The sequence below is a fragment of the Calidris pugnax genome, unplaced genomic scaffold, assembly GCF_001431845.1.
Source record: "Calidris pugnax isolate Ruff unplaced genomic scaffold, ASM143184v1 scaffold31, whole genome shotgun sequence".
In the NCBI taxonomy this organism is placed as follows: domain Eukaryota; kingdom Metazoa; phylum Chordata; class Aves; order Charadriiformes; family Scolopacidae; genus Calidris; species Calidris pugnax.
In genome coordinates, this window is record NW_015090786.1 from 6,298,238 (window position 1) to 6,325,399 (window position 27,162).

At 38.2% G+C, this 27,162-nt stretch overlaps 1 protein-coding gene across 1 annotated transcript in view; it reads right to left on the reverse strand.

Moving 5' to 3' along the window:
* Positions 1-721: 721 nt before the first annotated feature.
* TMX4 (thioredoxin-related transmembrane protein 4) overlaps positions 722-27,162 on the reverse strand; it is a 26,896-nt gene continuing 455 nt past the window's right edge. The window contains exons 2-9 of the mRNA XM_014966323.1: positions 26,958-27,156; positions 17,787-17,902; positions 12,797-12,842; positions 11,589-11,717; positions 9,629-9,674; positions 7,257-7,358; positions 4,931-4,994; positions 722-3,672 (exon numbers count right to left, since the gene is read on the reverse strand). Of these exons, the coding sequence (XP_014821809.1) occupies positions 3,386-3,672; positions 4,931-4,994; positions 7,257-7,358; positions 9,629-9,674; positions 11,589-11,717; positions 12,797-12,842; positions 17,787-17,902; positions 26,958-27,156 (989 nt within the window). The 3' untranslated portion in view covers positions 722-3,385. The remainder of the gene's footprint in view (positions 3,673-4,930; positions 4,995-7,256; positions 7,359-9,628; positions 9,675-11,588; positions 11,718-12,796; positions 12,843-17,786; positions 17,903-26,957; positions 27,157-27,162) is intronic.

The following is a 27,162-nucleotide window of genomic DNA, read 5'->3' on the forward strand; positions in this document are numbered from 1 at the left end:
CTTAATTTCATCCATTCCCCCTTCAACTTTACATCAGGAAATCAATGCAGTGGAAAAGAAGAAAACCAAAGTGAATGGCCAATTACCCAACGCACACAGCAGTGCTGTTCTGAAAAAGGCAGGTCAGGAAACTCACCTGAAGAAAACAAATCTGTGCCCTGGCTCCAGTCGTTGTTCACATCATCCAAATACCTTGCAGCGATGATTCCTGGTGGCCACTTCTCCCTTCAGCACGCCTGGCCCAAAGGCTTATTTCTTAGGCAACGACTGCTTGCTGTGAACTACAACCAGAAGATGTGCCATACAGACCCACACACACCCTGATCCCATCGGCAGGGAGAAGTGTCCTGCTGTCCTCCAAACCCCAGAGTTAGCACACCATTTACAGAGCTGGACAGTGCATTTCTCCAAGAGGAGGACAAGCTAACCTAACATAGAGGTTCAGAGTTACACCATTTTGCCCAGCAAAATTTTGTCCATTTGAGTCGCAGAAGCATTTTCTACCTTTGAGAACGTACTGCTCAGCCCAGAGTTACTCTAATGGAAAAATGTCGTTGCAGGTGTGCTTTTACTCACGTAGCAAGGAAGCAATTCATTAATATACAGGTTTGTTTTAAAGAGTTTAAGAAATCTTCACAAGTCACAACCTGTATTATTAATTGGAAGATCAGTATTAAAAAAGATGAGCCGTCTACACACTGAAATGAAAACTACAAGAAGATCATAAATACAAAATTTATATGGAATTTCAGTAAAAATACCCATAGTATAAATTTCCAAACTTTCATATAAAAGACAATCCTGTATAACATTTCCATGAAGAACACCTACATAACAAGTGTTGCCCAGCACAGGTGCAGCATACACAGAGTATTCCAAGACTTACATACAAGTTTGACACAAATCTCAAGGACAGGAGCTTTGAAAGGCTGTATGGATTTCTAGCCTCTTTCAAAAGTAACCCACTCCATTTTTTATTTTTTTTTTATTTGCTTTTAAGCATTCACATTTAGATCCATCAGGGACTGGTTTTTGGAGTGGCATACATCCTGCTTGAAATTTAAATTGGTTCTCAAAAATCCTACGTCATTTTTGACGTGCAACTGTAGTTTACAAGCCTTACAGCCCTATCCTTAATCAAAACATTTTGAACAGCGTTAGCAGCAGCTTCTCCAAGGACATTTTGTCTATACCGAGACGGCAATAACAAGTTCCATTTTTTAAAATTAATCATAACAAGGGATAGAGATAACAGAACACTCAGAGTGCACAAAAGGTTGTTACAGACTTTTTTTATGGAAACACACCAAGTTTAATAATACTGTAATAGTCTAATTAGTACTATATTTGCATGATTCAATTACCTCAACATACCTCAACTGCTACTGTGTTCCACTGTCTGTAAGCTTCTACTCAGTTACATGGGACAACTCTAAAATAACACAAGACAAACTGTTCTCATTATAGTGCAATATATATATATATTCTCAACTGTATGTTTTCACACATGTGAAAGCATATTTACACGTGTCCACTATATGAAATTCAAGCTCCAGACTGAGAAGGTTCCTTAAAAAAATTCCTGTTCAATATATGCAGTGTGATTTTGTTCTTTACACAACTGTAATAGACAAATGCAAAGTTTCTACTGTATAGTTCCAAGATACAATATGCAACAGGACACAGACAGGAAAAGTTAAGCTTTCTTAGCAAATATGCTCTATATGAGCATTTTAAAAAGAAAAAAAAAAACCAAACCACAACTTCCAACACAAATTGGCCCTGTTAGTCTCAAAGGAAACCAGCATTTTGCACTTGCAACTTGTCTCTTCTAATGAGATGATTTCATCTCTGTTTACTCTTTATTCTTGAAGAACAAGATGAAATCAATGCATATTAGCAAGGTTTATGCAATATATACAATTACAAAAATAAAATCAAGATTAAAACACATCTTATGCACATAAACACACATCAACATAATAGGAGTATACAGGATCTCACTGTATCATAGAATGGTCTGGGTTGGAAGGGACCTTAAAGATCATCTAGCTCCAACTCCCCTGCCATGGGCAGGGACACCTCCCCCTAGACCAAGCTGCTCCAAGCCCCATCCAGCCTGGCCTTGAACACATCCAGGGTGTAGGTAATCCTTACCAAATAAAAAAGCCTTATATATTAACCAAGTCAAAGGAGGGAAATATTGATATCTTTAATGACTTAAATCTTCTAACCACACCTAATGCTGTCTACCTAGCAAGCCATTTTCATATTACGCAGTTCAACAGATAAACATTTATCTTGATAAAAGTAGCAAACCCAAAAGCTTCTCCCTACTACCCACCCTTACCCCTTCTCTTCTCCTAATTTGCCAATTCCAGTGATAAAAAGTAGAAAAGTGATCAAAAGTAAAACCTTCAGTGCCTCTTCAGTTGATATTATTAAAGCAGCTAGAGTTCTGCCAAAAGCATTCCGAGTTGGAAATGGCAGAACTGCACTGCGTATGACAAGCTTGTATTGGCAAGAAATACACAACTTACTGCAAAGTGAATACTTCTTGCTACAATCTCTTGAAGGGGGGAAAAAAGAAAAAAAAAAAAGTCATGCTTTGGCAAAAATTCTCCCCCACCCAAAAATAACTTCCTTTAAACCCTTTAAAAGTTCAAAGATATTTTAAACATTTAGCTGCCACTCTTTCTTGGCTTGAGGTTTTCAATTACTCAAACTCCTTGGGTCAAAAAAACCCTCAGCTGACAAGCCTGAGCTGTGCAGCATGCCTCCAAATCACCAAAACCAGAAAAATCTGGGGGCACGCAGCATACTGCACGATAACATTTCAAAACAAACATTAATAAAAATGAAAGAGAAAGGTGCTTCAGTTGAAAGTGATAAAAATAATCCCATCATACACATCTTTAATAGAAGACTAGTAAGGTGCCTTCTTTCACTACTGTATCACTTCTCTGGTGCTTCTGCGGCATTTGGAAACAGACGTTCAGACAGAAAAGTCACAGTCCTGCCAAGCTACAGCAAAGAGTTAAAACTCCTGATCTTGCTTAGGTCAGTACTTAAGAAGGAACACAGGCATAAATAACCATTTTATAGCTGGTGAACTGAGACTCTATAACACCCCTTTTCTCTTACAAGACTTCAAGCAAATAAGATACACTTATTTTGATTGTCATGGCTAAAGTTATACAATACACAGCATATGTGCTTATAAAACAAACCCAATGAGCAAGTATTAGCTAAAAAAAAGAGAAGCCTGCTGACAGAGCAGAGGTTTTGCGTAAACACAAATGACAAATCAAGTGTAAGCTTCAGCTTCAGACGCAGGGTCTGATACTTCTTTGGTCCAAGTGTACAAAATACACCACCAAAACAGCTATAGTCCATTATCAGCTACCTGACTTTTACGCTGCCTTACTGAGCTTTCAGTCTCTGAATCAGCTAAAGGCTGTTCACTTAAGTCTTCCATTTCTTCTTCCCCTGATTCTTTTCCAAGTGCTAAATCCTCCTCTGAGTCATCAGCACTTGAATTTGCTGCATCTTCTCCATCTGAGAGATCTTTTGCATCTGCAGTCTCTTCCGCATCATCTGCGGAAAGCTCTGCAGCCTCCTCCGGTTCTTCTAATGCTGCATTCTCCACATTATCCTTTGTAATTGCTTCATCTAAACAAAAGAAGAGTTTCAAATACTGAAGTTAGACTGAATCTCAGTTACATCACCATGTTTGTATTCTGAAACATTCATAAACATTATTATTGAAAACTTGCACGGGACTACATTTTCCTTATTTTTCAATTATTTAAAATCTTCGGTAGTATTTCTCTTCCATTTTCATTTGTTTTTCTTGCATATCAGGCATAGATAGGTTTCATTTTATTCCACCAAGTTACACACTAAAGACAGATCAATTTTACTTGGCTCTTCAAAGAAGTTTAATTATCAAACAAATCAGAGGGAAAGTGCTAAGATAGTGGTAACCTCTGTCAGGTAACATCTGCTGTTGAGTCAACCAGCCAACTGGACAGAATACTGCACGAGCATGCCTGTGTTTTTCTTTTGATAGTTATAAACATCTAAGATTTTGAAGACAGTAATTTTGCACACTTTTGAATTCCAGATTTGGCTAAAGTCTCATTGGCAAGTGTCACAGATGTGTCATCTTCAACAGCAAAGCAATACACACAAATGTACACAATAAAAAAAAATATTTTTAATTACAGTTAAGTATCGACACCACTTAATAGCACAAACACACCAAAAGGTGCTCTGGAGCTCAGTACCCATCTGGTGCTGACAAGAGACTGTATTTTGTGTGCAAGATTTTGCCTCCCCATATTCACAGGGAGCAGAATACTATTTGGAAGTCCTCTCACTAAGGATCAGAAAGATGCGTGTTTTCTTATTCTATTTGAAGGAGATGCAACATCGTAGCCCCTTCCCACACCTGCAGTCTCTGGATTCCTTTGATTCTCCCTGTCTCCTCCTTTCCCCAACCACAAATTACGCAGATAATTTTTCAGGTTCAGAATGCTGCATCTCCTAATGCAATATACAGAGTGTATATTCGGTTGTGGAACTGTCTTGCCAAAGCAAATTCCTTTCTATATTTAAGCAACAGGTCTGGTGAATATACACTTGTGTAAAATACAAAGACCCCAGTATCTTTCTTCACAATTGTGAAAGCTGGACCAAAGTACTGTTGGGTTGGGGGGTTTTTTGTCCTCTTTGCTATCCTCCAGGTGGATGCCTTGACATTGATATTTTAGAGCGCAACATATCAATCCTTGCCAGTGTGACTAAATGAATACCTGCATTATGGGTTCACATCTAAGAACTTCTTGACATCAGTTCACAGCTAAGTTCTCCTTCCTACTCATGTACATTTAAACCTACAGCATCTCACCCGCTTAAGAGTTCTTACCAGATGTTTCAGTTCTGTATCTTGACTTGGATGGGCAAAGGCAGTCTGAAATCAAAACCAGTATCTGTGTAAAGAAAAAAAAAAAGGCATTCATTAGCAAACCATCCCAGCGGCCCCTGTGCTATTAGGTATTTTCCTGCTCATCCTTTTTAGGCAGACATACAATAAAATTTAGAAAATGATACTACCTTGCCTGGAGATAAGAGCTGTCCTAAGGAGCTAAATAAAAACACTAAAAAGCAGTGTGTTCTCAGTGTACACCAACCAGCGTTCTCTGCTTTCTACTCCAAATTTTCTGCCTCCTACTTCCCTAAATTTATTCTGTATTGAAACTGCCTGCATCTTAAGAGGCCCAGAACACAGAATTTTTTAATTATTTAAACTTTTGAAACCTTCTTGGTCAAGATTTTCTATATTTTAGGATGTTATTCAATTCCTACTCCTGACTCCCCAATACACAACATGTACTTCCACCTTTTGTGCTTGATTTTGTCTTTTATGGCTTTTTTTGTTGTTATTTAAAGCAGCCTAGCGTAGAACACATACAATCAAAATGCAAGGAAGATATTTGTGTCTTATTGTCATGTACGAAGAATAATGCAAAGGAAAGAAAAGAGACAGATTATACTACATGAAAGAAATAAATTTCAGTCACTGAAAGCCTTTTTAGAAAAAGCTGAGAGATTAACTTTACACTTTTTAAGCTTCTTCAGGTATAGGTTTTTTTAATGAAGGAGGAAGAAGGGAAAGATTTTTTTTTAAAATTCTCACCTTCATTTTCTCCTAGTTACTCTAACTTGATTTGCACTCATTTGGTGTTGAAAATCTACCATCTAGAGAAATGCAGCTGTTTAAGTTGTATAATAAAAGACATTTGCTTACCTATGCCAATTCTGTAAACATATTAGGTATGATCATATGGTTTTGCCTGAAGACACACACATTTTGAAATCACTTCCCTGTACTACAGAGAAATATACTGAGGACATTTCTCTTTATTTCACTAACTGAGCTGAAGAACAGTGAGCCAAGTGCCAGAAACAACCTTTACATTTCCTACATGGAATAGCGACTTAGCAGCTCGTTAAACCAGTTACCAGCATTACTGCTTTAAACTGTCTTTGCAGTTGCAGAACACAATTGCGGACCAAGCAACTAGTCTATAAGAATTTCTATTCCCATCTCTCTATATCACTTGCTCCAGCTCAGTTTCTCATTTAACATTTATATTGGAGAGGTCACAGAGCCACAGAATTCAAATACTCTGAGAGGAAATAATCCCAGCTCCACAGGAAAAGCAACTTTGAACTGTGTCCACTGATGAAACAACTTGGGACTCCGGATATGGTACTTAACATTCACATATATAGCTAATGGGTTTGTCTGAATAACCTTCCTGATGTTTTGGAGATTGATGCACCAACTCTGGGTAGTAACAAGAGAGGTCAGATTTTTCAATTACTAATGAGAACTCAAACCAAAAGATCATGGGGAAGAAAGAAGTGAAATAAGGTTTTATTAAAACCAAGCTGTAACCACAAAGCTATGCCCTGGAATAAAGTAGATCAATTAAAATACCAAATCTTCAAAGCCTTTCACAAAATATTTTCATCCTTTCATTTTGAGTAACAGTGCAGCAGCATACTTAGGTTGCTAACTCCCACAAATACAATCCCACTCCAGCTAATAAAAATCCCTCCACAAAGCTTGCATTTTTAGAAAGTTGGGAGTTTTTACACAATCCTGACCACATGCATTCAATCCCTACATACAAAAATCTTAGATGCATAAGGTCAATATAAAAATAATTTGTTTAGTGGATGAACTAAACAAATCTAAATTGAAGCATGAATTTCATAAAAAGGTTAAAGTGAAGCAGTCTTAACCTTTACCAGAAGTAGGTAATAAAATTAGAGAGGGCATCCGCAGTACTGAATACTTAAGAATTTTAACAGAATAGACTATTTCAGTTGGAAAGGACCTACAACGATCATCTAGTTCAGCTGCTAAAGCACATTATTAAGGCCATTGTCCAAATGCCCCTTAGATGCTGACAGGCTTGGGGCATTGATCACCTCTCTAGGAAGCCTGTTCCAGTGTCTGACCATCCTCTCAGTAAAGAAATGCTTCCTGATGTCTAGTACAAACCTCCCCTGGCTCAGCTCTGAACCATTCCCACTCATCCTACCACTGGATATCATGGACAAAAGATACATCACTAAGATAAGGCACTTCAGTATAGCTTATCAGGGAAATTTATTTTTTTATTTTCTTTAAATGCAAAGGTCTAGGTAACTGAGAAAAAGAAAGTAATATGCTTTCTTACCAAACCCAGGAACAGGCCAATCAATAAGGTAGCTAAGAAGAAGATTGCATAAGAAATCCAAACACGAATTCCAAGAGTGTCAGTGAGGTAGCTATGAATTTGCTGGAAATGAGAAGAAGATAGTTATTAACTTCATACCTAGCACCACTTAAACTTCATACCTAATAGCACTTATGATGTATACTGCTGTCACCATTACGTAAATTAATATCTAATTAAGACCTTTCATTTAACAGTATTTATACTAAAGTCTTCCCTCTCAAGCCCTAGTCATCCTTAAATGTCATACTGTATTTTTTTTTGATACCACTGAATCTTGTTTTTCTTTACCAAGTTGTTCACATTAAAAGACTTTTTAAGCAAAAGATGCACAATTACTTCTTCCTAAGTACGCAGCACTAGAGATGTCATATGTAATTGTATTGCGGATAAATGTATGAGGAAGGCTCAGAGCATACAGGAAAACATCAAAATATTCTTGATCCTTATATTCTATAAGAAGGTGGCAACTGTTGGAGACAGGCTGTTGGGTTAGGTGAACCCACAGCATGAACCTGTACATTTGTTCTCATGACCTCTGTCGCAGGAAGGAGACCATACAGTCAGCATCACCGATAACGACAGTCACAGCACCAACAGAAGGCTGTGAAGCTGATTATTTTAAAAAGGTAATTTAGAACCAAAAAAGCAACCAAGTCAGGTTAAAAGCAAGTGTCCTTTTATACCCAATTTCACAAGCACACCACCAAATGAAAAAAATGAAACCTCATGCAGAACTTTATCCCAATAATTACATCTGGCAAGCACAGCGGTAGATACTTAAGTTGCACAAGAACAAAATACATATTTAAATTTGAGAATTCATTCAGTAACTAAAACTAAGCCATTTAGTTCTTACTCAAGCTTTTTAGCTCTTAGAAGGAGCCATTCCAATTAGAGAATTATTTCACTTATAAACCTAAAGATAATAATCCAAATACAATATTAAGATTTCTTTGAAACTGAAGTCTGTTATTCAAACCTACAAACTGAATTGACTGAACCAAGCATCACATTGAGTCAAATAGTCTGGGTAAGAAGTAAATTATGACATTAGATTTCATCCAAGAGTATATCCATTAGAAAACAAACCACAATCAACATTTACAGAAGTTTAAGTATTGAAATTCCAGGGTGTATTTTTTCTTTCTAATGTCAGAACAGCTTCCCACATTTATTAAAGCATATGTAAGGATAGCACAGCAAGAAGAGTGAGGAAATGTACAGCTGAAATATTCATCAAAGGGGAAAGCAAATTAGTGAAGGTTTCTTCCCAGAGCATTTAATCTTTCAGGAAGGAAACTAGACAAAGGCAGCATCATTACACAGCAACCATGGAAGAGAAATGCCAGAAGGCTATAAAAACTTAATACTTTCCAGTGTAATAAAGAATCAAAGATAGCTTGCACAGGAAACCTAATAACTGAAAGCTTTGTTTGACTCTGAGTTAGTTAGATGCTTACTAGAAGTGATACAAACTCTGTTCAAACTCTCTACTACATTTATTTTTTGTAGCACGTTACAATATTAAGACCTTTTGCTACAATCAAATACAGTCTCTCAATCTTGGCTATGATTTAAAATTTTAAGAAAGAGTGTGTTTCCTAACCAAAACTAGAGAGATCTGAAAAGTCTCAGCATCTGCACACTACAGGAAAAGCTACCAAATGATAGCTTCCAAATGAAAGTGTATTGAAATATTTTTAAGCTCAAAGCATACACATTTGTGTACACTCTGCATTTATCCTTTACTTCTGGTAATTACTGTCCTTATTTGCTATGTTCCTGTCTAAGCAAATAGTGTTGACACTTTGAAATCCAGATGCAGAAATTCTTACTAAACAATAAAACCATTACCCTTTCTTCTCCAGTACATACACTAAATGCAAATGAACTGCAGAAAAGCATGATTTACAACTCTGAAAATGAACCTGGATGTAATCTCTAAGAATAGTATTAAGTAAGAGAACCTAGTAGATGCTAAATTAATTCATGATGTTTACAGCAATTTTTACAACAGCTCTCAAAAAACTACTTTATCATGTTAGCATACTTTGATAGAACATTTTAACTATACCAAGATAATAAGAACAGTAAGTATTTTCAGTATTGATGATAATCTTTATGATCAAACTGCCATTTTTGGCATAGACTAATAGTACTACAAAATTGATGGTACACAGATACTATACATCCAATGTACAGGAAATGTAAGGAAACTTTAACTTTCATAAAACGGTAATAAAAACATCCAGTTAGGTTTTGACTTCTAAACAGAATAGTATCCTAAGCATAAAGAGGGGAATGGAAGACACTAGCACATAGTTACTTACCCTGATCCAGCCAGAGAGGTGAAATACCCCTGCCATACCGTGCATCCTACAAAACAAAGATAAGGAAGGAACAGATTATAAGAGAGATAGCTCAGATACACAGCAAACTGCCAAGAAACAAAAAAAAAGATTCTATCTATAAACTTTTAATGCCATTCAGACCCTAGTTATTGCCAGAAGAAGGCTACTGCAAATAAGTACATTTGCTCTGTATTAAGCCAGCTCAACACAAAGCATTGAAACGGTGACTTGAAAGATGGCATTTGAGCATAATCAAGAAATAGCAATTCCAAACAAAGCTGTAGCTGCTTTTTCCCCAACTCACAGCAGCACACAGCCCTGTGGCTTCCCTCCCCATTACTAAAGACCCCATAGCTCTTCCTTGCTCTCACATGAAAGATAAGGACACCCACTGGATCTTTGACATGAATTTACACATAATAGCTTTAGCCGAAATGAAACACAGGCCACTCACATCTTTGGTTCATCCTTTACATCTTGCAAGCATTCTATGCTATTTCAAAGCAAATTCAATGCTTTGAAAACAAATTCTGATATATTGTATAAGCAGTTTCCTACTCCAGGGGAGGACACCAGACTTCCATGTAAATAAACAATCAATCCTTAAAGCTAAAGGCTGCCTGCTTCAAGTAGCCAGAAGTCATGAAGTAATAACCCACATAAACATGCATTTGATTCCAGCACTACCCAGATATTGAAACTGACATTTACATAATGCTCACTGGATGTACTTTTTCCTTTATATATTTTCAAAGATGATGTCAACAAGCCTTAGCAGGCACAAGCAAAAGCAAAGGCAGAAAATAAACAGCTTTTAAAGGTGACAAACTGGAAAGCAGGCTGTCAATACAGATTGCTCCTGCAGAGCCTAGACATCTGGGGGCAAAAGGCCTTTTGTCAACCTGAACGTGCTGGAGATGGGGGCGGAGAGGAACCTAATGAGGTTCAACAAGGGCAAGTGTAGGGTCCTGCACCTTGGGAGGAATAACCCCACACACCGGTACAGGTTAGGGGTTAACCTGCTGGAAAGCAGCTCTGCAGAGAGAGACCTGGGATCCTGGTTGACAAGTTGACCATAGGGTAGCAATGTGCCCTCGTGGCCAAGGTAGCAAATGGTCTCCTGGGATGCATTAAAGAGAACATGGTAAGCAGGTCGAGGGAGATCATTCTCCCCCTCTAGGGGTTAACCTGCTGGAAAGCAGCTCTGCAGAGAGAGACCTGGGATCCTGGTTGACAAGTTGACCATAGGGTAGCAATGTGCCCTCGTGGCCAAGGTAGCAAATGGTCTCCTGGGATGCATTAAAGAGAACATGGTAAGCAGGTCGAGGGAGATCATTCTCCCCCTCTACCGCGCCCTGGTGAGGCCTCATCTGGATTACTGTATCCAGTGCTGTGCTCTGCAGTTCAAGAACAGGGAACTGCTGGAAAGGGTACAGCAGAGGACCACAAAGACAATCAAGGAAATGGAGCATCTCTCTTATACGGAAAGGCTGAGAGACCTGGGTCTGTTTAGCCTGGAGAAGAGAAGACTGAGAGGAGATCTTATCAATGCATAGAAATATGTAAAGAGCGGGTGTCAAGCGGATGGGGCCAGACTCTTTTCAGTGGTGCCCAGTGGCAGGACAAGGGACAAAGGACACAAGCTGGAGCACAGAAAATTCCATCTCAAGGAAAAACTTCTTTACTTTAAGGGTAACACAGGACTGGATCTGCTCAGAGAGGCTGTGGAGTCTCCTTTTCTGGAGATATTAAAAATATTCTGGATGCTTTCCTTTCCAGCTCCTCTAGGGGACATTGCTTTGGCAGGGGATTTGACTAAGATGATCTCCAAAGGTCCCCTCCAACCCCTACAATTCTGTGATTAAGCTGTCAACATCGCACCCTTAATGAATAATAAGCTATAAAACATGCTTCTTGTTAATAAAAAACAAAGTGTTACATTATAGAAGATGGAGACCTCCATCCTGCTACGGGCTCCACAGCTTTCCATTTTCTCTCTAAAACGTAACCTTGAAGCTCTTCTAATGTTCGTGAGCCTCGGTATCTGCGAAATATTCCATCATTTGCACTGAAAAACAGAAATACTCATTAACACAGATGGGCCTTAAACTGTATCTGTGGTTAAGAAAACCTTATATACATTATAGATTTGACTTGCTCAGAAAATTGAACACCTAAGATTTTCAATATGTTTTGAAACTATAATCCATGATGGAAGGTTTCAGCTTTTTAACATGAAACTTTGCCATTTATTAAAACAGTTATTTTTGTTAAATACTCACTCATACTACAGTAAATACAAAGCACATGAGGTTAACAACCAAACCATTTTTTAGAGACAACTGAGAATTAAAGGTGTGCTTATAAATACGTGTGTATACATATATTTGCATGACTCATAATACCATGACTTAATAAAGAGTTCAATATTTAAAGGATGACATCTTTTTATTGGAGAAGAGATACAACAAGTGTCTTTCCTGATCTGTTTTTAACAGTATTGGTAATGTGCTTCAACTAAAGAAAAGCCTCAGATGAAGACTATATCAATACAATCAAAGCTCTAAACAATAACCTGAACTGAAATCAAAAGTCAGTAATCCTTCATTTTTACCTGCATTTCAGAGTTACAGTTTAAAAAAAAGGACAAGTAGGAGTCAACAGGTACATATTGGTAGAGAGTCAAGAGTTGAAGAATTCTAGCAGTAAGAGAAGCAGTACCACAAACAGTGGAAAATTTCTCTACTGTTTTACGTTCAACCTATGCAGTCAATTATTCAAATGAGAAATTTTAGTGACACTTACATAAGGTCAAGTATGTCTGCTCACATACGGTCAGACTTCTAGAAGTCAATACAGCAAACTTGCACCAACGTTTACAAATGCTATTAAATGTTGTTTCCAGACTGAAAAAACATCACTTTTATCTAAGTACAAAACTGTTTGTAGGAAAACCTTCCACCGTTAAGTTAAAAATAAACACTTTGTGTTCATTTAGTGCATTGAGCTCCTGAGAAATGTTTTAGAGATGGATAAAATGGAAATAAGCCAGTTGTCCATTACATTTTCCATGCCACTGTTCAAATAGGACAGGAGAAAAGAACACATACTGAAACAGTCAACTGTATCTAGGTATGACACACTTACTGGTAAATTGTAGGAAGTGTTGTGACAAAGAAACGACCACTCAAACCTATAAAGGAAAGAAAAAGCCACATCAAATAGTTAAATAAAACTGAAATTTCTCAGTATTCTGATTTATCTATAAATATCTACAGATCTGTATTTGTAGACTAGAAAGCAGCACACTGTATAGCTTTTACCACTGTTCTGTAAATATGGGTTAACAGTTTGTCTTCAGAAATGCTACAAGCAGTAAAAGGTAAGAAATACTGTTGACAAATTAAGGAAAAATGCTGACCTTGAAGAATACTGACTACAAGATAATTTTTCTACTTGGATTTCCCAACCAGTATTTGCCCGCAGCTGAAGTTTTAGAGCAGACCAGCAGTGTGCCCCTCCAACAAAGAGGCAGAAGAGCTGCACAAATGCACACATATTCCAGTATGCTATAAACTTGTGTCTGTAAATAGTCTCATCCAGATGACCTTTGTTTAATCTAAAATTCGGGACACTAACAATAGCAATGACAACAATGCCTTACAAACACTAACTACTGCTTTTAATTCATTCTCTAGCTGATTTTAAATGATTCAAGAGCCGCACACTTCAGATCTCAGGTACTTCAAGACATTAAATAAATTAATCTTTGGATTTGCTTGTTTGCCTCTTCCAAATAATCAGTGCACATTGCACAACCAGTCTGTTCTTATATCCTGTAGGAAGGTTCAATCTCTCTTGTAAACACGACCGTAGCAAGACAATGTTCTGGATGTTTCTAGGTCCTTATCCTTCTCTTCCAATACACCACTACTCTCTAGGTAAATACACCTGGTATGCCAAGAGACTGACAATAAAGCTTGGGATGTCTCAGCATTCTCTTCTATAAAATATTGCCCACTGAAGCCATGAGAATAATTTAACCATTTTTCACACCATCCAGAAAGGTGGGTCGTGTCAGAATTTTAAGTAACAGACATAAAACAGCAGAAAGGACAAAAAAAGGTTGAAGCAGGGCTTCAAGAGGCTGACTGGAATTGATCCCCACACTGAAAGTGAGTGTTTCATTGACTGGAAAATACATAATAATCTTTTTACAAGCACTACCCCAGATGGTGACAACATAACGCAACTCATAGGACAGAATCTAGCACCATATCATCAAAAAGCAGCTTGTGGGGCAGAAGGTATTTGAAATTCTTTGGTTTTGCGCTCAGTACTGCTACAGAGCAATTGGTGCAAGTAACTTCCAGCATCACTGCTGCATTAGGTACACCCATGAAGATCTCCCAGTGTATGGAAAGCCAGCTGTGAAGCAGAAAGCTCCCAAACATCTCATAAGGAGGCTGTCTGTATGACTCAACTAGCTAAGCTGCCAGGTGAAGACATCACTCACTCTCCTCTGCTTCCAAATCTGAGGAAAGTCAGGGCTACTTGATGCTACCACATCCTGACAGTTACAAAACCTGCAAATGAGAGGAAGAATTCACCTTAGTGCTTAGTAATATTATTTACTATTCAACACATCCCATTTAAAGACTGCAGAAATGAAAAATGTGCTATTAATGCAGTCTATTTCGGAAAAAAAATACAGCAGACTTCAAAGATTATCAACCCCTGGATATGCAGTCCAAGTCCATTAGTAAGGGGCTAAATTCCTTTAGTCAGCAATTGCCATTCATATAAAGTACCAAACAGTTATTTAACTTTTCCTTTTATAAATTTCTGTGAAAGTCTTTTGGGAAACTTGAGTCCGTATTTGGCTTTCAATAAAGTAAACCTCTTCTGGCACCAGGAAGTTAACCATGGAAAAGTATTGTTGCAAGAGAGTTTCTGCCTTTGGAGACAAAGACGAGCCAGAGTGAACTGAGCCAGGTATTTTAAAAAGTTTCAGTAATGTTTTTTCTAGTGTGACCTCCCCTATGGAAGAGGCATAGAACGGTTGTGAATTTTTTTGTTGGTTGGGTTGGGATTTTTATTGGTTTTCTTGTTTTTCTTTTTCTTTTTTGAAGATGTTTAAATCAAACCAAGCACCTTTAAAGTTCTAAAAAGGAAGTCGTCTTCATGTCAACTTTCCAGCTTTCTGCCTTTATTGCTATGTGAGGCAGGGTGGTGGAAAACTTCATAAACAGCTAAAAGCTGTGCCAGCACAGGCAGATATTAAGTAAACAGAAAAACAAGTGTAACAGTAGAATTCACCAAGCAGAAAGCACAGCTGCGCAAGAAAAACTAGGTGGAGAGTCATAAAGAACATAATAAGCTTAAGAGCAGAGAAAGTCATAAGAACACTCAAAGATTCTCTCACATTCCTACAAATGCTAGTCAAGCAAACAGAAAATGAAACAGCTAGCTTTAAATCTCTTTTACCAGCAGCCTATGCTAGAGGAAGCACCAATGGTCTCAGAATTAACAATGAAATCTGTAAATTATAAAATGCGTTGCCAAAATGCACCTAAGCATCCCCAGAACTTTAACTGGAGGTTTGTTGCTTATCTTAGAGACCTCTGCTGAACAGTAAAAGCAGATGCGAGTCAGCTACAAAGAGCTAAGCACAGACAGTAAATTGTTTTGGTGCAGTATAATACAAACTTGAACTGGTTAATAGTTTAACTTGAAATACAGTTAAGCATCTGTCTTTGCAAATTAAAAACAGATATACACCCATTATGAAGTCAACAGCTAAATAAGAATAGGAAAAATCCTTAAGTATTTGGACACCACCCTCAACCCCCCAAAATACACACAGACTATAGATGCCATCTAAAAATACAGCTGCTTTCACTAAACAACTACTCCAAGAAGACTACAGAAGGTCCAAGAAGTCTCATTTTAAATCAATGATAAATGTGATTGGGAGCTTAAGAAAAGCACCACAAATATACAGAACTTTGAGAAGCATCTCCATTACTTGCTCTTGAAATACTGAATGTTTCAATAGAAAAGATGAGGAAAGAATAAGCACTTTAAGCCTAGTACATCAATTGACCAAAATACACTGTAAATCCATTAAGGCTCTGGTGGATTTATTCTGCCAGAGTAGAATCTGCTGTAATTAAGTACCATGAATGGCTACTTTCTCCTGCAGGTTTTGGAAGTGTAATTTTACGCAACCCTGCACTCATCTAGTGGTTTTCCTCTAATTTAACGCATTTTGACTACTTTCAATTTGATGAAGAGGTTACATAATCAAAACTAATTAAGGTACCTTGTGCAAGAAAGAACAAGAGATAAGAGCGCTTCAGCACACCAACCAAAAGCCTGAAGCACAAACCTATAGTAAAAATACCTCAGTAACTTTGGAAAGCTTCCAAAGGAGCTCACATACCTTCAAAATCACATCAGCACCAAAGGTCAAATCTGGAATAAATCTTTGTTTTCCAGTTTGAGTATTCATTAGTTTTAGAAGTGGCTACAGTGTTCATGCTTTGTGCTGAACTGGATATCGTAGATATATTACACATGCTTAGGTACAAATTCATCATTTTGGGTCAGTCAGACTTGTAGAAGTCAAATATCCTCAGAGGTCAAGACTCAGCAACATTAGAAATTCAAATATTTAAGAAACTCCTAGTTAAATGTACTATCTAAAGTCTTCAGAATCTGGCATCATTCAGCAGTCAGAAAAATTTAGAGCAAAAGAAAGTATCAAGTATTCAGGTCCCAACACTGCCATTCAAGTTTTTTACTTGAAGAATAATTTCTTTGAGATCTCAAGGATTTTAATTTTACAGCATCACTTCTGGAAGTACATCTTTAAGTTACAGTCATATCCAAATGCCACAATCAAGACTGAAATCCTCCTATTTGAATATTGCATAAAAGAATCCCTGTCTAATTAGGAGAAAATAACAAGTTGCGATTATAATGAATCCCCATTTGCAGCCTTAACTCCAGAGTAACCACGACTTTGTTAATGTGCAGAAGCTAAGTTTATATCTATGCAAAAAATTTAATATTCAAACTCACCTGTTTAATAAACTGTTAAGGATTAACATATGCACTAAAGGAGAACTCCACAACAACAGCTTTTTATTACCAGAGTTTTTATATACTTCTAAACTTTTAACAAAACATTAACCTACACAAGATCTAGAACAGCTGGTATTTTCTCATGAACTTAAATTGCTCTTAGACCAGAGTTTAAGTCATTTCCCTTCTGTTAACTTGATAAAGCTAACTTGTTTGGCATGCTTTCAAATAATAAAATGGACATATTTTCCACACACTTTATAAGGCAAACAAACAAAAAAAAAAAATCAGTAAAGCTTAGTCTTTGTATTTTAGTAACATCTCTTCCTAACTCCGTCAGTCTTTTGATACTACTGATGAAACCTTTTATCCCCTCAAAACAAAAATAAGCATAAAGCAAGAAATGCAGAGGTTTGAACAACATCGGTACTGCTTACACAAACACATATTCAAAACTTTGAAGGGAGTCACTAAAGGAATAAGTAAGATTCCTGCTTCTGTGGATAGTAAGGAAACTCTTTTTGTAAACACATTTGTATATGTGCATCACCAACAGAAAAAAACAATAATGTCTGTATTTTAAAACACTACAACAATTAAACAAGACAATAAACCAGCACCATCATGGAAATAGTTAAGAATTTATTAGAGCAGGCTCACACTGTGGTAATGCTACCACACCCTGAACCTCTTGGTAACTGGAGGCTACAGAATTGGATTCTTCAGCAGTTTGGAGGAGAAAGGAATGAGGCAGGCCACAGCTTTCAGTGGAGTAGATTAAAATAGAGAATAAGTCCCTTTTAGTACAGTATTAAGCCAGATCACTCCCCAGTTCTTTAATCCTTCAAATTGAATTTATAAACTTAGGTTCACAGATATGAACTACATGGAGGAGCAAAATGTGGATAATATTCTTTTGATTTAGAAACTTCTTTTTTAACTTGGCTTGTATCCTAGTTACTCTAGTAAAATAAAGCATACCCCCAGACACTAAGTGTTATTATACCCAATAATTCCTTTTATTAAAATAGTCAATTTCATATTATACCTGGTTCTTGAGTGACATCCACCTTTCCCACAGTGATACCCAGATGCTCGCTTTCCTTTGCAAAACTCTCCCACGTCAATTCAATCTGTTGACAAGCTGCACACCAAGGAGCATAGCTAAAGGGGAAAGACAGGTTAAATATTTTAATATTCTCACACTTACAGACATTCAAATTGATTTACCGTACAGAGAAAATACAAACACATCAATCACAGAGGAAAAAAAACCCTACATTTTTTCTTAATCAGGTCTACTGTTTCCCTCTACACCAGGCACTTTTAAGATTCAGCTGGAGAAGGTGCTGGGCCATTTTGTCTAGACTGCGCTACTGCCAAGAAGGATTGGCCCAGATGATCCTTGAGGTCCCTTCCAACCTGGTATTCTATGCTAATCAAGTAGTTTTGTATCAATCCCCACGTTCCTCCTCATGTCATTAAAATAAAAATCTCCACAGGTTTGAGAAATTCAGATCCAAACCCCTCACCCTTGTGATTTGTTCTATTTAAGTATGCAATAAATCCATTTCCATGGCAGCTATCCAAAGCACTAGCCTTCAACATAACATTTTGTATTTAATTCCTCAAAACTTCTGGAAATTTGCCTTAGTCTACTAGTCAGTACATCAAAGCATGCCCTTTTGGATAGCACTCTTTAGTGATGTAAAAAGAGTGCACATCAAATTCCTACTGCTCATACCAATTGTCTTTCTCAAGTTCTGTTTTTTCTTAGAAATAATCTCAGCAAAACAAGAAAGCCTGTTTCAAGAGCTGAGTTTTCTACACTACTAATCAGAATAATCAAACCAAGTTTGCAGTTGTTATTGATAATATCAGATAACACTTAAATGCTGATAAAACACCATTTGCCATCTTTATGTATTTTACCCTAAGTTGTTTGACAAAGCCTATGTCAAACATGTGCAGCTTGCAATAGTCTGCCATATACTCAACTAAGCTAACACAGAACAGCTAGGTATAGCATGTAACTGAGCCACAGCAGTTGACCATACACAGACAACCTTTATAAATTAGAAAAAAAAAAACCTTCATGCGATTTAACTTGATTTATTGGGGAGGTGGTTGGGAGGTGAGGGGGTGAGGTGGAAACGTACATATGCAGATTTCTGGTATTTTAAAATGAAAGGTAACAAACAGTAGTGGGTCTAGAGGCACAGTACTTCTCACAGTACTCCAGATGATGCTACCATGCTCCTCTTTCATTGTTAACAATAGCAACAAATTTCTTCATGGGCAGAGTGATAACCTTAACAGCCCACATAACCACTAGACTCTAACTGGGAACCTCTACAAGGAGCTCCCTTACTCCTTCCATTTGTCTGCCAGTACTACTACCTGACTTCATGAGCAGCACTTCCTATTGTCTGGCCATCGTCTCATAAGAAATGCTTACTTTCTTAGTGGATGCAAATAGACATTTCCCCAGTCACCCACAAATGTTTCAAACTAATAAGACTGAACCAAAACCAGGTAATTTCGCATAGAAGAGGTAGAATTAAATTTACTCTGAGTACTAATGGCAATTTTGAAACCTAAGTAGTTAAAAAAGGAATCTTATCATTTGGAAGTTAAAAGAATACAATTTAAAAATATGTGTTGCATTTAACTGTAGTAGAAATTTATGTCTCTAAGTATGAAAGTCAATACCTTGCTTTCTGGAATCAACATCATTCTGTGTGAAAGTATCTAAAAAATGTCTGCCAAGAAACAACCCCTCTATCTTTTAAAAAGATCTTGGAAACAAGTCACATGCAGAATTGCGTTCCATTGTGCTGCTGGCATATGGAGTGCTTTTAATAATAGGTTGACAGATACTGTACTTTACAAACAGTATTATTTTATTACAGTAGCTTGACTGACAAGTCAGAAACTGCATACATCCATGAGATAATCCTGCTCATGGTGCTACAAAATTAAAGACAGAAGTTGAAATGTTTTCTGAATCCAGCTTCTCTAGATGCGGCAAATTCATGCCATGAGATTTTCAAGACTAATGCACCCTTTAGCCTGTTTAAGGTACTATCTGATCCCGAAACAGAAATTTGAAATCTATCAATATTTATGTTTACATTTTACATTAATAAGCATTTCTTCTAAATGAAAGTGGAATATTACACACATGGCTAATATTCATATGATTACAAACATTTTCTTTAGCTCAAAGCAGCATTAAAATCCTCCCATATGACAGTTTGGTAGTGACAGAACACAAAAATGAACTTCACAAAAAGCCTTAGTTGTTGGCTGCTTAGTTTTTATTACCAGTATTGGATGTGGGATGGCAACAGTCACATACAGTGCTACAAGATCCATCCACTCCAGCTGAACACTGGCACAGGCAATCAGGCTTAAACTATTTGTTTTTCATTCCTGACATTACATGTTCAATGTTTTTCCAGCCAGGAAACACCCTGTCCCTACATATACAAGAGAGAACTTGCAATAGACATCAGATTTTTGCAGAGTTATCACTGCTGTTTACTTCAACAGCCTCACTGTTCTGAAGCTTTGATGTCGACGTTTGTTATGCAGCTCTTGAAGCACCAAGAATTCACTAGTGCCTCCCGGATTAACAAAAACATTCTATGGCCAAAAGCTTTATTGCCTCTCACTCTTAAAATACCTCCCCTTACACTTTCAGCAAGATACAGAACAGTAAAGTACTTCACACTTTGGTCACCTTTATCAACAGCTTCAAAAAACTTTTTGCACCCTGAAGAACTGAAGCTTAAGGAGGTACTTTATTTCAATGTAGGCTTCTAATGAATCCTTTAGAGCTGTGGTGGCCACTTTGTATTTCTGCAAGAGTGACAGTACAACTACCATTTTTATCTTCCCCAGGAAGAAAAACAAAAAAAATCATCTGTAGGAACAGGAAAACAGACCCACGTGTGAGTTGTGAAACCAGTCTTCATTATTCCTCAACAAGTCACAAAATGCATGACCAGGTCACCTACAAAAGCAGATGTAACCAAATTTCTTCTGCTATATTCCACAGACAGAGCAGGATATAATTAGCACCTCGTCAACACCACCAAATTTAGGGTTGTTACTCCTCTAGCTTCTCCCTTTGCACAAGGGGACACCTTTAGCTGTTAACTTGCTTGCACTTTGCCATATGCCATACAAGCGTGCCAAGAAAACAGCACTTGGGTGTTTCCAACTTAAAACCAAAGTCCACCGGAATTTAAATCAAGAGCTGGGCATTTGGTTAAGGAAAGAAAGTTTTTCTTAGCCTGTTACACATTACAAAGCAATTTACTGACCTCCACCATTTAGAAATCAGACTGAAAACAACACATACTTATTAATTACACATTGCCAAGTTATTCAGTGCAAGCAGGTATCACACATCTCTCAACATACACCTCATTTGTGGCATTACCAGACCTCACCTCTTACATAGTACAAAGTTTTACAACGATCCTCATGCACTGTCTACCATCCACAAATGAGTCAACTAACATCTATCAACTGGTCAGGTTCATTGCAAGAACAATTTACTTAAGTGGACTAAAATCACTATTTCAACGTAGCCAGGTATTCTCCAATGCCTACTTCAATCCATTACAATACCCAAAGCTTTTTCAGAGAGCATAAATATAACAATCCAAAAGCAAAATTTTAAGCTCTTATAAAACTCAAAAGCAAAATATACCTCTGAAATAAAGCACAAAAGACCAAGATTTGGCTTCCAAATATCAGCAACTTTACCAATGGATGCAACTAAAAAAAAAAAAAAGCCACAAAACCACAAAAAATGACCTTAAGTTAAAGCCAGTTTGAACAAATACACTAATCAGTCATTTCACTACAATGTTGATCAGCAAACCTGGAATGATTTTAATAAGATTTACTGATACACAGTTTCCAATTCCAAGCCACTAATCTCTCTCCTTGTAACTGCTTGGCTAGGAAATTCACCAATTCACTCATTTTCAAATGAATGTAACTGACTTATCAGATTTTTTCACTACCAGTAACTATCAGTGTTGAACAGATGTAACCTCAAATAACATTCTATACTTTAATGATAATGTCACAAAGTTGCAAGAATCTAGGAACAAAAGAAAAAAACAGCTTACATATATAGGCATGAGAGAATTCGCTAAAACAGCAAAATAGACAAGATGAAATTTTCCCTGTTCAGTCTAGTTTTTCTCGATTCAAGGCACACAACTTTTATAAAAGGTACTGCTTACACTAAACCAAGCTATTTGCTGGATTTCAGGGGTTAATATTAAAAATAGATGTGCAAATGTTGAGACAGTACCTAATAGAATGGTAAAAACAATAACAGAATGAAATAGCTTTCATTCTTTAAAGTAGTTTTTTCTTATTGCTACAGAGTTCATAAACATACAAAAAAAAAAAAGACAGTTGCTGATGTCTTTGGGTGTTATCTTAAGACTACTATTTGTTTAGTTCTTGTTCTTAAATACAGATAGCCCTTGAGGCAGAATAGGCATTGTCGTAATTTCAACAGAAGATAAGCTTCAGAAAGTCAACTCTATGGTTTTAATCTACTTTTCAAGTGAGCGGGTGGTAGGCAAAGACACAGAAGTTAGTCCCTGTAATCTACTAATGCCTTTATCACAATAGTACAGGCTCTGGAAGCTGACAAGAAGTTTTCTCCAGCATGGCAAAACCACTCCAAAACAGAGAAGGCCTCCTAACCCAAAAATGCTTGCTCCACAACAGTTAAACAAGTTTTTAATTTACAAACTGCTGAAGCCCTAGCTATCTCAAAGAGAAAACAAAGGAGGCTTCTTCCCTGGATTCTCCTGCCAAGCTTCACTCAAATGTTTTTAATCACAGATGGGCCTGCTGAAGTGATAATACACCATGACACCGTTCTGGGGAAGTTGTTTCAGCATGCAGGCCCAACCTTATGAATTCCCATTCTGCGATTCCTACTTCAGTAACCTGACATGTACACCATTTCCAATAATACCTGAATAAAGGGGAAAAGTAACTGCATACCATTGTGATGCACTAAAAGTCAAGCAAATCGTATTCTTTCAGACAATGTTCAAGTGCTACTTTCCACTTGTTCTACAGCTGAGTAACAAGATGCATTCCAAACTTCCAAGAATAAGATGAGAAGCAAAGCAGGGTATATTGTACTTATTTAGCTCTCTATTCTTAAAAACAAGAAAAGCATAAGAGTGCTATCCACAGTTAAAAAAAAAAAAAAAAAAAAGAAGAAAGAAAAAGGACCCCAGCAACTTTACATTCACAAGCTTTTTTAAAGACAGAGAACTGATTTTTAAAATGTAAAGCCAATCAATCACTGAAAAATGATGTGAAATCTTCTAGAACTTGAACAGATTAACTTCCATCATTCTAGATATATTTGCTCCCTTCTAATCCTATCCTATCCCTTGCCGCTAAGGATATTTCAGTTTCCCATTTTATCAGTTTCTGTTCAGCCAATGCATGGCACATTAGCCACGTTTGGTTATTTAATAAGAGTCCATAGATAATTTGGTCACTTCCTCTGAACTCAGTCAGTGGGGCTGCAGAAGCTTCAGAACCAAAACAGATCTTTGGTGACTTCATTTTCATTCCCCCCTGCTAGTTGGGGTGTTGTTTTGTTTTTTTAAGACTAAGACAAAGAAAAGCCTGGATACTAACAAATCAAGAGGAAGTAGAAGACTACACTCATATAAATGTCAGAAAATTCCCAATCTTACAGAACTCTAAATCTGTTACAATCATTGAAGAATTCCATAAATTATTTAACAGTGTTTCATGTCAATTGTTTAAAAGCATTAAACCATGTAAATACCAAAACGTTCACCCAGATCTTTAGCACACTCCCTTGAAACTACAGACAAAAGTGCTAGTGGGAGGACTGAACCCTTGTGATAATGTGAATTACCAGATAGCAGGGCAATATTTAACAATAAACAACAATGAGAAAATAAAGTATGGGCCTATGCTATAGGTATGATAAGCTAGCCTTGAGAACATTACTACTACTTACACTGTTCTCCTGATATTCACCTGGCTAGAATTAAAATAGTAAATTAAGACATTCTTTTTTAGGTACACACAGCACTAAGTCTGTACTGAAACAAACAGGAACCAAAACATTTAATACCCTGTGTGGGAACTAAACTTGAGATTTTCCTGATAGGATAGTTCCTAAAGTACTGCAGGTGCAACAGGGGCATATTAAACAGCTTCATTTTTAACAGGAGGCATAAAGACAACAAGTTTATTATTGAGGGGTTTTTGGTGTGTGTTTGTTTTAATCTACTTCAAAAAGAAGATGATGTTAAATTAAGATCAATCAAGCTTGGAACAAGCTATGTTTGCAAAATGCACTTTTAGATAAACAGACCAGAAATTATTTTTTTATATTCCTAATAGACACAATATTAAAAATAAAGACAAAAAGAAAATTCCTCATATTAACGCACCATTATCTTGCAGCTACAGACTAAAAGTTAGTCAATAAGGAAACCTTTTATAACAGTTCATTCCAGCATCACACTCACAGCACTTCAGCCAGGATCTGTGTGCTGCGATAGTAACAGTAAGCAAAAAGTGTTGCAATGTCTTTCAGAGACACAGTTACCCAGAACATTTTTATCAATGAAATGCAGCAGTGGTTCCAGTGACTGCAATTTTGCCAGCTATGAATAACTGAATATTTACAAAAAGACAGCCAAGCACACACACTTCAGCTAGGAGGGATGAAGGAAGAAAAATTTTCACTACAAATCCCACACACAAGTAATTTCTGACTTAAGTTTCTCTATTTATGCACCTGAGGTCAATAAAAAAGCAGCAGCATACAGCAATTTGGCAACCCTACTTCCACTAGTCAAAAAAATGACATTAAACAGAAATAGTAGTACCCATTCCTACCAGGCCAGAAAGCTTCAAACCAGTAATCTAAAGCAGGTGACCAAAACAAGTCTTTTTTTTTTTTTTTTCAGAGAGACCCTATAATAACATTTACATTTTAAAAAAAAGTGCTGCTTGGAAAACAAAGGTCTTATAAACAAACAGGAGGTTCTTTGAGCAAGTGAGGCTTTGATGAACAGTATCGCAGTCTTGCCAACAGTCCTACCACACAGCATGGGAGGAACCAGACCACCAGCTCTAAAACAAACAAAAATCAGTATAAGCCAGAATCCATCAGCATGAAAACAACTGCAAGAATCGTAAAAAAATCAATACTAGATCTCAAACTCCTGTTTAGCCACAACTGGGAATCTGAAACTCTCACTAATTTGGGAACAGCAGCATTGAGGTAGCAGACAGACAAACATTCCTTCTCACTTAGGAGGAAAGCAGAAAGCACTAGAATGTACCACAGAAAGTAGCATGGAGACCCAAGGACCTTTCACACAAACACTGTACATAAAAGAAAATCTAATTTAACTAATGTAGCAACATGTACCATATTCAGCTAGCACTAAAGCTAACTTTGCCACCATTGCAATTATCAGCTACCTGTCACTCCAAACCACAGTACAATGTTTCAAATGGAGTAAAGACTCACAAAGGATTTTAACTATTCGCTATCCTAACCACTTCTGCTGCAGTCCTGTTGCTTCCTCGGGGGCAGGCACCACTAATTATTCAAATATTTTCTCTTAGAAATAAAAACTTTGAGTCACCATAAACAACCTTGTTCCTCCTTAAGATTCACTAACTCCTACATGAATCCGCAACTTTCATAAAACAGCTTTCACATAGGTCTAGGATGTCAGAAGTGGAAAAAAGCTCAATTTAAAAAATAAATTTATTTTCTCCTACTCCAAGATCATCTCTTTCCCCACCATTTAGAACACAATAAATGAAAATGAGGGAAAAAAAAAAAAAAAATCAAACCCAAATCCTTTGCAACAACAGTGGGCATCCCTGGGTACCGCAATCAGCTACTTCAGGATTGTTCCCGTCTATTCACTAATTAATACCAGGTTTCCAGTAGGATGCTGAGCATTAAAGCCCTAGGGGAAGTGATAGTCCCTCCATCTAATAAGAGACTATAGCTAACAAATTCAATATTAAAACAAAGCTTAAAGCAAGTGGTAACTATTTAGGAGAGAGCATGAGTTCAGATGTTGACAGGCAACCTAGTCTGTTTTACAGGCTACCCAGACTGTTTCAAACTGCTCAAACTCAAGCACTTCCACAGAGCAGCAGCACACATGCCACAGTAAAATCCTATTTCATAGCCGTACAGCACACAGAGATCATGCCAGCATTCAGCCTACTTAAACTACTTTTTCTTTTTTTAACTGCTGTCTTAAAAAAAAGCCCTCAAGTTCCTTTTCCCCCTTCTAAAATACATGCAGGTGAGCGCAAAATGTCACGTGCACTTCAAGAACAGTATCATGTCACACGTGAAGCCATGACAGCACTTCTAACTAACAGAAGCACTTAAAACCCTAGCCCACACCAGGCAAACCTCTCTAGCTGTCACCAGGATAAAGCAACAGCCGCGCTGAAAACTTAATGAAATCTGCTGCTTCTCCTTCGAGCAGGAACTCTAGGGCAACGTGGCTGGAAGTGAGGGTGTAGGGGAACATTGTGCAAGGCTTACCACTTTGGAAACCTACTCCTACTGAACGTTACCTACCGAATTCAGCCTTCCTAGCTTGCACAGAACGCAGTGAAAGCCCCAGCCGGGCAAGCAGTGCAAGGTGCAGTGCCTGACGCTACCCCCCAGCAGGCACTTGTCTTGAATAACACCACTGAAATGTGATCAGTGACACCAGGGCTTACCGAGACGTGCCCGGTTTAACCTTGGGGCCCTCAGGCGCCCTGTGCCCGGGCAAGACCAGCCCCTGAAGGAAAGCCACCTTTACCACACCACCTCCGGTTAGGTGTGCGTGAGCCTGCAAAGCTCAGGCCCGACAACGCCTGGTGGAAGGGGGGACTCGGGAGTATTAGGTGTCCCTGTGGGTGGACGCCCCCCCGCCCCGAGCCGGCCACCGCAGGGGCGGGGAAGGTGCGCGGCTGCTCCCGCACTGCCCTTCGCGGGATAGGGAAGGCCGGCACCGCTCGGACCCTCTCTCCCCGCACCGCTTACCGGCCACACCGGCCTCCCCGAGCTGAGGGAACTCCCCCCCTCACCTCCCCTCCCCGGCACGGTGCCTCTGAGGCGGGCGGGACAGCGGCCGTTACTCACAACTCCAACATCCACTGGCCCTGCAACACCAGGCTCCAGTTGGAGCCGCCCAGCACTTGCACGCGGCTCCGCGGCTCGCCGGGGCTGCCCGCCCGGGAGGAGGAAGAGAAGGCGGCGGCGGCGGCGGGGGGACCCAGCGCGGCTGCGAGGAGCAGAGCGGCCGCGGCGCAGGGCAGAAACTGTCGCCCGCCCCAGCCGCCCGCCG